The 14,418-nt window shown below is 34.9% G+C and overlaps 2 protein-coding genes across 2 annotated transcripts; both read left to right on the top strand.

The window, feature by feature from the left end:
- The first annotated feature begins 3,520 nt into the window (after positions 1-3,520).
- LOC146730133 (kremen protein 1-like) lies at positions 3,521-6,269 on the top strand. The gene is made up of 5 exons (XM_085494447.1): positions 3,521-3,653; positions 3,746-3,889; positions 4,046-4,222; positions 4,483-4,815; positions 5,935-6,269. Exons 1-5 carry the CDS (start codon positions 3,521-3,523, stop codon positions 6,267-6,269), a joined length of 1,122 nt encoding a protein of 373 aa, XP_085350573.1.
- Positions 6,113-13,732, top strand: LOC146730132 (uncharacterized). The gene is made up of 6 exons (XM_085494234.1): positions 6,113-6,255; positions 7,202-7,390; positions 10,173-10,295; positions 10,648-10,746; positions 11,054-11,153; positions 11,292-13,732. Exons 5-6 carry the CDS (start codon positions 11,101-11,103, stop codon positions 12,232-12,234), a joined length of 996 nt encoding a protein of 331 aa, XP_085350360.1. The 5' UTR covers positions 6,113-6,255; positions 7,202-7,390; positions 10,173-10,295; positions 10,648-10,746; positions 11,054-11,100; the 3' UTR covers positions 12,235-13,732.
- The last annotated feature ends 686 nt before the right edge of the window (positions 13,733-14,418 follow it).

Genomic DNA, 14,418 nt, shown 5'->3' with positions numbered 1-14,418 from the left:
TCACCAGCCACCAGCAGCTCTCAGAGTGTCATCGCACTCTGCGTAGCTTGTTTTGTGTTGCATTTCTTGTGTGTGTGGCATACCTCCAAGGGACAAAAGTCAACAACTCACTTTCCATTGTACACTTTTCCATATTGTATGCTGGTTGACGTCACATCACACTATACGTTTTACAAGACACTTCTGGATTGCAAACACATTAATTACCATATACGTGTGTGTCACGAATGTCAAACATTAAATCATGTTTATGTTGTATGTCGTGATGGTGGCGTTTTGCGTTTGTCTTACGGCGATAGATAGGCAATGTTGTTTTTGGCGATAGATAATTGTTAAATATAGAGTGGCAAGATGTTTCTTTTAGTCAGCACTAGGGAAGCGGACTTTGATAGAACCCGATCTGAACGTTCATGTGATCAAATGTGGATGTCCGATCTTGTAGGTACCACAGTAAGCCATTGAGTAATATTGCATCATGGGAGTTTGTGATCTATTCTGGAGGACGTCGGTTCGCCGTTGCTGGCAGTATACCATTTTTTACGTGTCTACTAATCACGCGTTTGCAAGTAACGTTAGAACAATACACTGTGTATTGTCATACAAATTAATGTATTGTGATCTACGGAATGTGCATCATAAAGATAATTCTATTGGCCAATTCCGGCCTACTGCAGTTAACGAGTGGGGAAACTCGCCAGTGAATGACATTCCCGATTTTGGTTCTGAACTGGATGTGCCTTCTAATTTATGTTACTGGCTACGGAGGTGTACTGCGGTGCAAGGGAATCCACCCGGACCACTCTCCTTCTACAAGTTACGAATATTGGACAGATAAACTCTGTAATTGATTGGTATCGTACTCGACTGAGTGTGCAGCGTGTATTCTACGACTACAGTGCTTCTGACTGCGTTTTGTAATTACCGTCGTCGCCACCGTTAGCAGAGACTCGCTGGAAAATACACCGTTATCACGCAAAGACCCGTTTTCATCTAGTTTGAAGAAACTGTATGTAGGTAGGGCTGTGTCCGATCGCCAGTATATTATTTGCGTCCGTTGTTTGTTATGTACGTTTGTCTCTTAGTTTTATGCATGCATGCAAGATTCTATGTTAGACAATTATTTACGTTATCGATTTAGGCTTTTCCCCGTAATAGTATAACGTAATCCACTACCCCTTTATAGAGGGTTTGGCATTTCTTGCCTACCCTTTTCCCGTGTGGAAATATTACAATATTATTACTGAATTATATTTCTAGTGTTATATTTTTGTGTAACAAAACAACGTGTACCCCACTACCCCTTGTAACGGGTCAGGCATTTCCTGCCCATCTTTTAGGTGTGTGGAATAAAGTACGTTGTTTAAGCCTTACTCGTGTCTTAAGTTTCGAATTATTAAAGGACCCAGTTCACAGGGGTGTTATGGGTGTCATTTGTTTGGGACAATTTGAAACCTTAGCTCAACCCAACTAGCACCCTGTGACAGTGTGTATGTGTATACAGTCAACAGACAGGGTAACATGTAAAAAATGTTTAAGTTACATAAATTGCCCGGAACAGACGAAAATGTTGATTTTTTGTATGGATGTTTGAAATGAAAAAAACAAAGATTTTTTTGGTAACCTCAGGTAATCCTAACAAATCATAAAAAAACACATCGTGAAATTATATGTCGATTCCAAAGTTAGCGTCAATAATCCGCTACCCCTACATATTGAAGTCTCAACCAATGATAAACAGCAGGTTGCTAAGAGATGCATATGGGCGGCGTTTAAGTCGATTGTAACGACTATTGTGGCAAAGCCAAACTGAATTGTGATAGCGGAATATGTTAAAACGTTACTAATCTTTTCTTTATGATAAATTCAACTATATCTATGACAGTAGTTTATTTGATAGTGAGTATTGTTATTTATACCGGTACTAATACCTGCGTGTTGAATCGTACATTTTGTTTCATTTTGTCATTCTTCAAACGACCTTAGTTAAAATATAATAACATTTACATAATATTGTCTGTAATGACATACACTAATTCCAACATTGTACAGTATCTCACGGTCGATGACGGTGCAATTCTATGTAACAATGTCTATAGTACAGCGTTGTGTGACACATCAGTAGACAAATATCAACGATGAGAAATTATTTTCTTCCAAAATAAATACATGTATACTTTCTTATTAATATTGTATCGTTCTGATCAGCTTTTAAATGTCAAAGATATGTGAGAAAGTTAAGACAAACATACAACACGATAAGTATGTGTTTACCCGACGCCGGGAGTCAGAGATGACGTACGGTCTACCCCCGTAACCTTGAAACCCTGCCAACAAGGCAAGACATGACAAAGAGAATGTATATTAACATATTAATAGCACTAATCCATTTTCTATTGTTGATATGTCACACTGTAGAGTCAATACGAACTGTGGTTATAATACCTTGGTGTGACTTCAGTACTGTACAGTGTAATGATTATGACGATATTACGTGTGTATTCACTGTTATTAACCATCATATATGTATGTATATCTGTAGTACATGCAGAAGGTAATACTATGTATTCTTTGTATTTTACAATCGTGTCAGTATTCATCAATTTGTTGAGGATTTCGCGAACGTGAATCTACATGAGGAAGTAAAAATGTTTGTTGAATTATTGTTGCACTATTTCTAAACGCAGTATCGCTGTTAAAACTAAAACATTGTGACAGTAATAACTATGTTGTGCTGAGGTTTTATTTTAGTCACCGTATTTATCCCCGCCGAACTACATGGTGTAAATTAGTTCAGTTTTTCACCGTTCTCTTACGTCCGCATTTAAGTATATCAATGAAAATACAACGAGGAGTGGTCTCCACATTCCATTATTTCACTTTTATTGACACGAATTATTTACAATTCCAAATTAAAAAAAAACCCGCACCGTACACTCTTTCACGTACGAACACTCGCGCTGTGTAACTGCGCCCTTATCCCCCGAATGAGATCACATGTCATGTGAACTACTTTTAATGTCGCCTATCTGTTCGATCCCAGAATCTCAGATAACAATGGAATTTTGTAAAACTGAACGAGATGGACAATAGACAATAATATGTCGACACAGACACAGACACTGACTTGACTTGAACATACATTTCAAATTATGACTGAGTTGAGGGCAAACGCCAAGCTTTTGAACAAAGTGTAGATTCCATAACAATTGACGTGTTGTGATCGTGCCCCACATACTATTAACTTTGATATTTGCAGGTATACTTTATAGGTTTTGTTTTAAATTCGCAACACAAAATCGATAGCATAAATGGAGGCACAACACATACAATGGGTGCAGTTGAAGAGACGTCTCTGTTTAACAATACGAGCGATTAATGTTACCAATAACCCCAAGGACCGAAAGCACAGGCTATGTTTAAAATGAACTGTTTTTTTTTAGTTCTGTTTTGGTTTCCACTGGTGGTGGATTATGACCCCGTGTGCACTACGAGCTTGATGGTTTCAAAACTATAATTAAACATGGCTTATAGCAAAGCATACAGCTACGAGCTCGCCTGGGTTGGATATTTTTGTCGTCATTTGTTTTGTGTTTTGGACCCATACAACTTGTGTTTAATAGACTACGATAGGGTGTGTTCTAGTTACACTAAGCGTGGGTCTTTAAAAACAGATATATATTATTCTTCCATGCCACAACTCCACTCCTGTGTTATAACTATTTATATAATAATCACCATGTTTCAGTTGATGTAAGACTATTAGGAGGTCACACGCCATTTGAAGGAAGAGTAGAGATAAGAAGAGACAATGGTGAATGGGGATTGGTATGTGCAATGATTGCACAGAAATGGGATTTGATTGAAGCACGTGTTGTGTGTAAACAATTAGGTAATATGATGAACAGAATATTTGTTATACGCTTTATTTTTAGACATATGGGTAAACAGATACTGTTATTTTATACATTGTACAATTTATTTCATACTCGGACATATAAATTTTGTTTTATTCTCAATTAGCAATTTAATGTTTGTTTGATTCTAGGTTTTGTAGATGCCATGTGGACGTGGAGTAACAGTGAATATGGTGTCAGTAATCTGCCAGTCAGTGTATGTGATATCAGTTGTGACGTATCAGCCACGTCACTTAATGATTGTACAATATCTAGTACTGGGTCTTGTAATAATTGTCAAGATAATCAAGCTGGAGTTACCTGCTATTGTGAGTATTTTTAAATTGTAAATATTGCTTCTTGACCGTGAAAAACAATTATACGATTTTTTAAACGGAATGTCATATATATTTGTGTTCGTAATAACTATATTACAGTAACTATATGATATACGATTTCCAGCTCTCCTAAATTCAATGGAGAGATCAATAATATCAACATTTGAAATATTTGAGTGATAAAACGCATTATTGTTACTTAATTAATACTTGATAAATAAATAAATAAATCAAATAATATTACATTTTAGTTCCAGGTTTTCTAGGTCGTTACAAAGAAGGGTATCCAAATAGAATATTCCCGTCATCATCAAACATGTACACTCTTGGAAACTCCATTACCACAATTCAAGGATGCATCCAGACATGTAGAGAGAACTCTAAACCAATAGCAGTACTTGCCAGTGCAGATGAATGTTACTGTGGTGATAACGACACTGATTACCAGCAATATGGTGAAGCTGTGCCTGGAGAGATGATCAACGAATATGTATCCTATGGTACCCAACAATGTAGTGGAGATAATGATACTGAACCTTGCATACAAGGATGTGGTGGTGATTACCAATTAGATGTCTATGATAGTAAGTTTATTTGGTGTATCTCTATTTGCAAGATGAGCACACTGATGGGAACTAAATTAAATTTTCTAAAAGACAAATGTACATGTGGCTGTTTGACTATCATCTCGTCAGACTACTTTAGTTTCGTCTGGGATTCCAATTTCGCTTTATTTGTAAAAAAAATCAAACGACAGAAAATTTACATCTCACAAACGCAAATTATCATAATCTAAAATGATCTTAGTAAGTATACCAGAGAGTCATGACTGTCCATTATTCAAATTAGAGCACTAGAAAAGCATGCGACGTCCAACGATCTGGCAAAATAGTCTAGACAATATCATTTTACTAGGAGAATTTTAACCTACTAGTATTTTCAACGTGTTTATTGACATACACTCATTTGTTGCCCCACAATCAACTTGGCTGCATATGTTTTCGTATTCAATCAGATCGATTAGAGTGGACCACGACTGGTCAGCGGCTCGCAAGTAAGATAATATTGTAGTTTTCAGCATCCGTGTAAACAATATTGTTTTGATTATCGCAGTACCGTATTTGGACTTTCAAAATTTTGTTATTTTGATATCCAAATGCGCTCCAAATTCGGCAGCCTGCTCGGTGTGGTCGCGTGGTTCGTCCAAATACAGACGTTCATTAGATGAATGACGGCATGATTTCATTAAATTGAGAGATAAACTGTGATTTATTCCATTCCATGTGACCGACTCCAATCAGCTTGAAGTACTAGAACATGAGAAATTACAAATGTTATTATAAAAATCTAACAGCTGCAATCCTCATCCAACCGCATGGAAAATTTCCCATTGATTGAGAGAATCTAGAGTCCTTCAAACACATACAATGCCAGTCAATAGTGCCCCATGCCATGTCTATGTACCTTTAATTACATGACAATTCGCAGCACTTGATCTTTTCACAATGCACTGTAAATTGCTGAGTCTGATGAAAGCAATAAGAAGTTTGAAATGGTACCCAATAAGGTTTTTTGTGTTGTTTTCAAATTGATCTATCATATTTGTTTATGTGTTATACCTATAAATTATTTCTTTTTGAATAATCGATGTCTGCAAATAGTGAATATTAAATGCATGTTCCCGTAAATTCCGTTGTTTCTAGCTACGATCGGTGCATGTGGAGGACAGTATACTGGTAACAGTGGTTATATGTATTCGCCAAACTTTCCTGACGAGTATCCAGTAGACCAGAATTGTATATGGACGATTACAGTTGAAGACAACCATATAATTCAGCTTAGTATAATGATGGCTAAGATAAGTACTGGTGATTATCTGGATATAAAAGACGGTAGTAACGTAACGGCACCACAGATCACATGGAACAGCATGACAGTATACAGTTCTGGAAATATATTGCGGTTACAATTTTATTCCAACTCAGATATGAACACAGATTTGGGATTTGCATTGACATATCAAGGTAAATCATTTTAAACTTGTTTGTATTTATTATTTATAGGAAATGCTGAAAAAGTTGTGTTAAATTGATGTATCCTTCCCTGCTAATGTTACAGATCTGTCTGTCGCACTTACATCATTTAAAATGTTTTCAAATTTTAATCTGGGGTTCTTCATGGAAAATAACACATTTCAGTCGTGTGTATGGGTATTCCTTTTCTACCTCCGCCTTTGTCCAGGATTCTATACGTAGTTTGCTAAACCACATACAAAGCATGGTCCCCAAACGAGTCGCAAATGATTCAATGTGACTTTTATTATGTGATTAACACAGAAAATGAGATTATTAAATGAAAATGATTAATTAACGCACAATAGTCAGTGAATAGAGCATATATTGTGCGTAATGTCAGATTATTTCGTTTAGAGCCAAAACATTGCCACAATTAAGCGCAACATTTGACTGGAGAGTGTACAGCCGGTCTTTCGTAATACAATTTCATTGTTTCACACGTGAATTATTGAAAATTTTCACCACGTTGCACCCAACTGGAAATATGTGTGATAGATTAATTATTACACGAATAGTATATTATGACGTTATTGGTTGGCCAGAATGTTTATGCAGTGTGTCAACTGTCATCGATGAATATACTGTCACTTAAAAATATCCACGTAATTGAAAACGAGGTAACATGCATGATTTTGATGGTCTTGTCGAAACTACTGAAACATAACCATTCCATAGCAGTCCGGGTTTCTCATTTCTCCTTAATGTACATGTTTATGAGATTTATTTTGTTTCCAGCATGTGTATTTTTGACAGTTGTGTTTCAGTGCAGTAGCATATTCAATGTATCCCGTGGTAACGACTCCATTTTCACTTCATGATCTTTTCGATCATTTCAATCATTAACCGATTCATCTTTACATTTAACTGGTGACATGTCAATATAAATTTTCCACAGCTATATCACAGTGTAGTAAACCCGAGATACACTCACATCGACTGATGACTCCATCTCCACTTCCTGATTATTTCAATCCCGGAGACATCGTTACATTTAGATGTACAACTGGTTATATAATGAATAGAGTAAGTGAAATAATATGTCAAGATGATGGACAGTGGAATAGTAGTGTACCTACATGTACAGGTGAGATGATTGATATAGCATTACATTTAGATGTACAACTGGTTATATATTGAATGGAGTAAATGTTATAACATGTCAAGATAATGGACAGTGGAATAGTATAGTACCTACATGTACAGGTGAGATGATGCAAAATAAAAAAAATCCCAAAAATATTCTATAAACTAATTTTCATTTGATGTAGAATTCTGACGCCTCAATGTTAGTGCTATAAAACATATACATTGATATCCAAACTCTCTAAGTGCTATTCAAATCCCCAATTATAAATATTTCGTTTGGAAAACAACAACATACATGGCAGATGGTCTCCTCGTCCTCTTTCAGTAACACCTTCCTAACAAAATAACCGTCTGTGCTGATGCAAAGATGTGCAGCACAATGTTTGGAGATAAAATGATACATCATGTTCATTTTAATTAGGGCAAGCAATGTTATTGTCAGTAAACATGTTTACTTGTATTTTTTTCTGTATTTTTGAATATATAAACATAATTATGGGTTTCTATATTTAGCATGTACATGTACCTAGATGTAGTCGTTTCAAAAAATGATATGTTTTTCTCTTTCATAACGTTTTTGTTAACTCATGGTACACTGCATACATACTGCCTCATTTAAATCCTTGATTGTCAAACATAACTACAAGAATTATAATTTGGGTGTGAAAGGGCATTAGTTCCTATGTAGGTCAATTACAATCACCTATATATAAAATACAAATGATGGTTATTTACAACGGAGGAGAAAATCTCTTAAAATCGGCCAGAAACACAGTTCAACTGAAATATCAACGGAAAACCGCATAATCCTTTCATGGTAATGTTTGCAAATCAAAAATGTCGTTTTCTTCATTTCCTAAAATCTAAGTTTGCTAAAATCCAAATAGCGACTGGGTAAGTACTATGTTGTCGCCGTTGTTTATTTTCTGGTTGGTTGATCTACGTCATATCCCCTGCATATTGAAAGCATATCTAGAACCATACAGTAATAATGTCTCGCTATCTGCTTCATGTTTACAGCCAATGTACATTTATGATGTTACGTTCAAGTACAAGTTAACCCACAATAGGTTTTAATGTGGTAACATATCCACGTGTGTAATTTAGGTATTTAGTAGCGAATATAAAATCTCTCTTGATAATTAGCTGTAGATTATAACCGAGCGTAAGCTAATTTTACCGAGAGAGATCGTATATCTACCACCAAATACCCGTGCGTACCGTTACAGTATGTAACCTTTCATGTAATGCTCACATAAGCAAATACACTACAAAATCGCTGTTTATCACGTTGCTCTGAGTACATTTCAAATTCTCCAAGCGTTTTTCTTTGATTATACTGCTATTTTAAAGGATGATGAATAGATGAAAACATAAAACATCGATTTTCACTGTTATTGCGTTATATAATGATTTTCACGTGGATTGTTGTGTAAACTGGCATTCTGGTTCATTTTGGAGGGTTAGACCAAGAGTTCACCCGCCGCGGAGTGCGTATAAATGAACGAGGAGGAATGCACAGTATAAGATTTTTAGTAATAATAATTCTTATTAATACTTGTGCTAAATTTCACTGTATTTGTCAGTTGATTATTCATCGACAATCACCATGACCAGCGCTCTCAGTCTTGTAATTTCGATTCAGTTATATATTTAAGCCAGTTTACTTTATTTAGTTTTGCGACAGCCTAATCATGTTATAATATAAGTTATGTCTGAACCCGTTGTTTATTTCCAGCTGTATATTGTGGTGTCCCACTGTCATTTCCAAATGCCTACCATACGAATATTGAATATATCTATCCAAATACTGTATACTATTATTGTAATGAAGGTTACTATAATATTGGTGAGGATACACCATATAAAACATGTCTGGATTCTGGTAGATGGTCTGTTGGAAAACAACCACACTGTATAGGTTATTTTGATTTTAATTCTTATAATCTAATGCCGATATTATTGTTTGCTATTGGCAATTCAATCTGTACATTTATGTAGCTAATTAACTAAAGTTTACAGTAATGTTTACAGTTGTTGATCTTCTGTGAGTTTGTTATTTTAGATTGTGTATGAAAAAGTTGAAGATTATTTGTAACATAAAACACAAATACAAAGGTGTCGTTAGAATACATGGTATCAATTTCGTCACCAATAGCTCCAATAGTGTTATATAGTGGTTCTGTTATTAAAACCTAGTCGGTAATAACATAATAATATTATAACAACCTGACATAAAATATTTCCTGTTCAAAACTGACAACTCTGATTAGCTGTTTCATGCAGGAAACTGCATACACTGAACAATTGTTCTTAATTATTATAATGGAAAACTGACATAGGTAACAACCTAAAGAAAAACAGAGCATTTCTCTCATTTCGGAAGCATTACTAGTTTGTGTGTTTCGCACAAACTTGATACATATATTAAACATTTTCATAAGTGCAATATGAACAGATTCACCTAAGTGCTGGCACATATATAGGAATCCATACATAACGAATTCTTATCGCCGTCATTTTGTTCGACAAATCGGATCAAAATTGGTTGACATACTGATGTTTTCTTTTAAATAATGCTGATCTGAAGTCATGCACATTCCTATACATACTGATTGCTTCCAGTCAAACTGTACATAAACGATACAAATGTCATCTTTATTGACATGACATGTTGTAATTTGAATTTTCTGATTTAATTAATCTTGATTTGTAATTGCACAACGGAGTCGTCAAGGTAAGTTTCGAAATACTAACTATATTATTACTCTATATTCAAGGCATAACTACATCAATTGTGGTAGCTATATCAACACCGAGCACTACAACTCTTGGCAGATCGACTGAAGTAACTCGTGCTACAAGACACGGAGACTCCACACTCCTCGAAACACAGGCCACTAGTAAGTATAAAGTTAGAAAATATGTTTTCTCAGACTTCGAATTGATTTTCATCATTTATTTGTTAAGGTGAATGGGGATTGTTTGATACATATCGGTAAATTTTGTCTCACTTACATCTTTTTGTATTTCATATTAACGTAATTTAAGCTCCAAACACATAACGTATGAGTTATATAAGGAAACCAGACAATGTATAGATAAATTTATGTAAAAGTTAAAAACATTGTTACTGTCGATTATAATGTCGATTTCACTGTTATTGTTATTGCTTTGCCTTCTACCGACCACAATTTACCAGAAACAGATGATGCATAAATATATTCCTAAGAAAAATTAAAAACGTTTTTACAGTAGTTACCTACAAACATCACACATATATTCAGACTTCAAGTGGAGAATTTACAGAGAGTTAAGATATCACTCCAAACCCATATGTATCTACAAGTGGAGGTAAGCATAACCTGAATATCGGGTTAAAGAGCAAAACAGGTCGTTTTACTCTTCTGAAATGAATTTGGCTTATGAACCATTACAATTTAAATACATATCCGCTCCAAATAACGCCTTTCACCAACATGTATGTTCGTATATTAATATTTGGTATAAAGTAGATCAATTCATTTGCTTATTTACTTGCTCCGATTATTTTCCACGGTACGTGCTGTATAACACACTGACTTCGTACTGTGAACCTTTTAAAAAGCAGCTCATATTAATATCTTGTTCTCTAACTTGTGCAACCATGCTTGTCTTACAGATAACGTGGTGATATATATTGGTGTCGGTGTAGCTGCATTTGTTACCATGACGATAATCATACTAATTTTGATATCAGTAATACTTTGTAGGAGAAAGAGGTAATATCACAGTATCATTATTTGATGCGAATTATACATCTTCACAAATTACATATCATTGTTGTAAAATCAAAATATCGCATGACACATATTATACCTTGAATAATAATTAAGATATTTTAAAACTTCATTTCACAGAATTAAAACCAGCTTAGACCATGAAATGGTGGAGGTTGGTGAAAACACGCATGATACAGCTCACACTGCTCACAGGAACAGTGGCGTCACAGATGGATATGCAAATGAAGAACATGGTCCAGGGATGAATGAATTTGCATCTAATGACACGGCTGACTATGATGTGATCGATAAAAATTACAAAAGAAATATCACTCCTACCATCGCTGTTGTTGAACCTTTCTCTCGAGATATAAATGCAACATACAAAAGGAAACCTGCAACTAGTGTCCAGAAACAGTGCGATCCTGGAATTGCAGAAATTAATATGGGAGCTGACGACACGCTGGCTAACATGTATGCGTGTGTGAATAAAGCCAAGACAAGACTGACACGAAATCGTAATGTTGAGGCAGAAAGCGCATCTGCATACGATGATGTCCAAACTGAACTGAGTGTTCCTATCAGACTGAGAGTCGATTTGACTGTAAATCCACGTCCGACCACAAGGGAAGTAAATCATGCTGGTGATGAAATTCCGAAAACGCAAGTAAGTGACATGTATGCAGTCGTTGACAAGCGAAATTCTGGGAGACCACGAAAGGTGCCAACAGATAGATCAGTGGATCCTGAGTCAGTTGATGATGATGACAACGTGCCTGTAGTACCACCTAAGAGAATGTCAATAGTAGTTTCTGAAGGAAACAATAAGCAAGAAGGTTTTGTAGAAAATGACATTTACCAGTCCATTGGGGAGTCCGACGTTGACGATGCAGTTTTATCTCTACCAATCCCACTAAAGGATGGAAATAGAGGCGCACGCACCACTGAGAAAACGCCAGACAATTATGAAGGATTTGTAGAATGTGCTATTTACCGGTCAGCTGGGGGTGCCGACGATGATGAAAATAACAGCCAATCACAGAAGGGTTTTGTAGACAATGTCATCTATGAGTCAATGTAGACATTTGTTTGCACCGAGTGCTTGAATAACTTTTAAAATAGGTTCAACTTATGTGTGATGATTCATTATGACATATGGTAATGTTTTACAATTTCGGCTTCTATTTGTTTTTAGATTATGATATGTTAGCAAATTTCTTCAAAATAATTAGAATCAAGAAAGTAACAAGTTGTGGGTTTTGCCTTGTGACAGTGTTGGGGAAGAGGAGTGAGAACTATCTATGACTGTCCTCGCAGTATTTCCGTCATGGTCCGTTGTATCTTCATGGAGATTAAACGGCTCTATTGTGGTATTTCACTCATGTAAATTCAATGTCCAGCTGAATGGAGTAAAATATGGATGTTATCGAGAAAATACTGTGCAACGATACATTAGAGGATATAACAGGGAGAGACAGAGAGTGCTCTCGCTACCATCGAAACGAAGCCAATTTTTCAATTTAAAGTAATAATATGCCTAATAATTATATCGATTTCATTACCAAATGAATGAATTAAAAATATTATAGTATGTCATTTGAACGAAATTCGAAATATATTATATTGTTCTAAGAGTTACAAAGATAGTGCTCGTCATGATGCACGTATTTCGTGTAAATAATCTGTTTATATAAGTTGTACATTTAACTATATACACATTTAACACAATATGGTACATATTATGTTTTAATTTTTACTTATTTCATCATAGAATCACATTGATTTGTGGTCATGCTTCCCACGATGCCACACATGACTTGGTCTTTTCGATATATATTTTGTGCTGGAAACCTGTGCATTGCTACCTATATCCTATATAGCAATTGTTAATGCGGGTGTATAACCTTTGGGTTTATTTAAATTATATGTATTGTCTTTTTCATGGATAGATTTGTAAAGTTGACATATACCGTTTTAAATCGCTGAAATGAATATAATATATGATTTTCAATCCATTACGCTCATTGTTAATATTTTGCGTGCCATAATTTTCCCACCAACAATTTTGAAAACATTTTGCCCATTTGCATGAATTTTGTTATAGTTTTGAACGAAATGAAAATAATTTCATATTTTCTGTCGGTATTAATCGACATTTGCAAAAAAATATATGCAGTTTTATTATGATAAAGATTAAACGAGTATAATGTAATTATTGTATTTTATTAGGTTCAAAAATATTGAAAAAAATGTTTTTATATCTTTCATTTTTACAACATTCCCGATTTGTTGTCAGTAGAAGTAAATGCTAATATTTATTCTGTTTTTGTTGTGACGAGTCAGCAGTATTTCGTATTACACAGTTGTGTATTTCGTATTACACAGTTGGCACTTCGTATTACACAGTTGAGTACTTTGTATTACACAGTTGACTACATAGTATTACTCATCTTTGTACATTATGACTGCTGATTTAGTATTATCTTGTTACATTACAATTTATAATAACATTTGATGTTATTTGCATCTGACTGATTTACAAAATCTAATGGGGCCAAATAAATGTGTTTTTATTGCAACAGTACCCCCTCATTATTTTCTGGACAAGTATTATGTCAAAGGTTTGAGTTAACAATTAATAAAAACATACTAGTTATTCATACTTCATATAAACTCCCCAGCCTAATAAAGACCATTTTAATGAAGTCATCTGCGTTGTCGATATTTCCAGGTTGTATACAATTAAGCAGGACCTAGAAAGACTAAATATTGTTTAAAGAGAAAAAATACATCAGCTTATGTGATTTCTATCGTTGTGTGGGACAACGTAGTCAATTGATTGCAATGTATGTTTCAGTAACGGATTTCTATAGATCCATTTGAAGATTTGAGTAAAATTCCCAATACTCCAGATGTAGAATGTAATTTTTAATATTGTTGATACTCTTCCAGGTGGAGGGGGGCTTTCTTAAAAAATATATGGTATGGTATTTAGTTAATTTACGCGTATACGCGTGTACTGTGTCGAATATTTTAAAATTTATAAATAAAATGTCTACATTCATTTGTCTTGGAGATACAACGCGTCTATAAAAATGGGATATTTCTCGGGCTGTCAACTCACACTTTTCCCCACAATAAACAAACAAAAAAACGACTGAAAATAAAAAAAGTGGTGACAAAAAATTTGCGTGTTTCGACGACTGTTTCCAATTGTTCTTCCATCGGGAGTGCTTCCGGGTTCCGAATGCGTTCGGTATTATTC

This window comes from Saccoglossus kowalevskii, chromosome 20 (genome assembly GCF_978046115.1).
Source record: "Saccoglossus kowalevskii chromosome 20, keSacKowa6.1, whole genome shotgun sequence".
Taxonomy (NCBI): Eukaryota; Metazoa; Hemichordata; class Enteropneusta; family Harrimaniidae; genus Saccoglossus; species Saccoglossus kowalevskii.
The sequence above is the reverse complement of the archived record's forward strand: the minus strand, read 5'-3'. Positions and strand labels throughout refer to the sequence as shown.

Coding starts and splice junctions, on each gene's coding strand:
- LOC146730133 (XM_085494447.1), top strand. CDS start 3,521: ATGGCTTATAGCAAAGCATACAGCTACGAGCTCGCCTGGGTTGGATAT. Junction 3,654..3,745: donor GTGTTCTAGTTACACTAAGC/GTGGGTCTTTAA, acceptor ACCATGTTTCAG/TTGATGTAAGACTATTAGGA. Junction 4,816..5,934: donor CCAATTAGATGTCTATGATA/GTAAGTTTATTT, acceptor CGTTGTTTCTAG/CTACGATCGGTGCATGTGGA.
- LOC146730132 (XM_085494234.1), top strand. CDS start 11,101: ATGACGATAATCATACTAATTTTGATATCAGTAATACTTTGTAGGAGA. Junction 11,154..11,291: donor ATACTTTGTAGGAGAAAGAG/GTAATATCACAG, acceptor TTCATTTCACAG/AATTAAAACCAGCTTAGACC.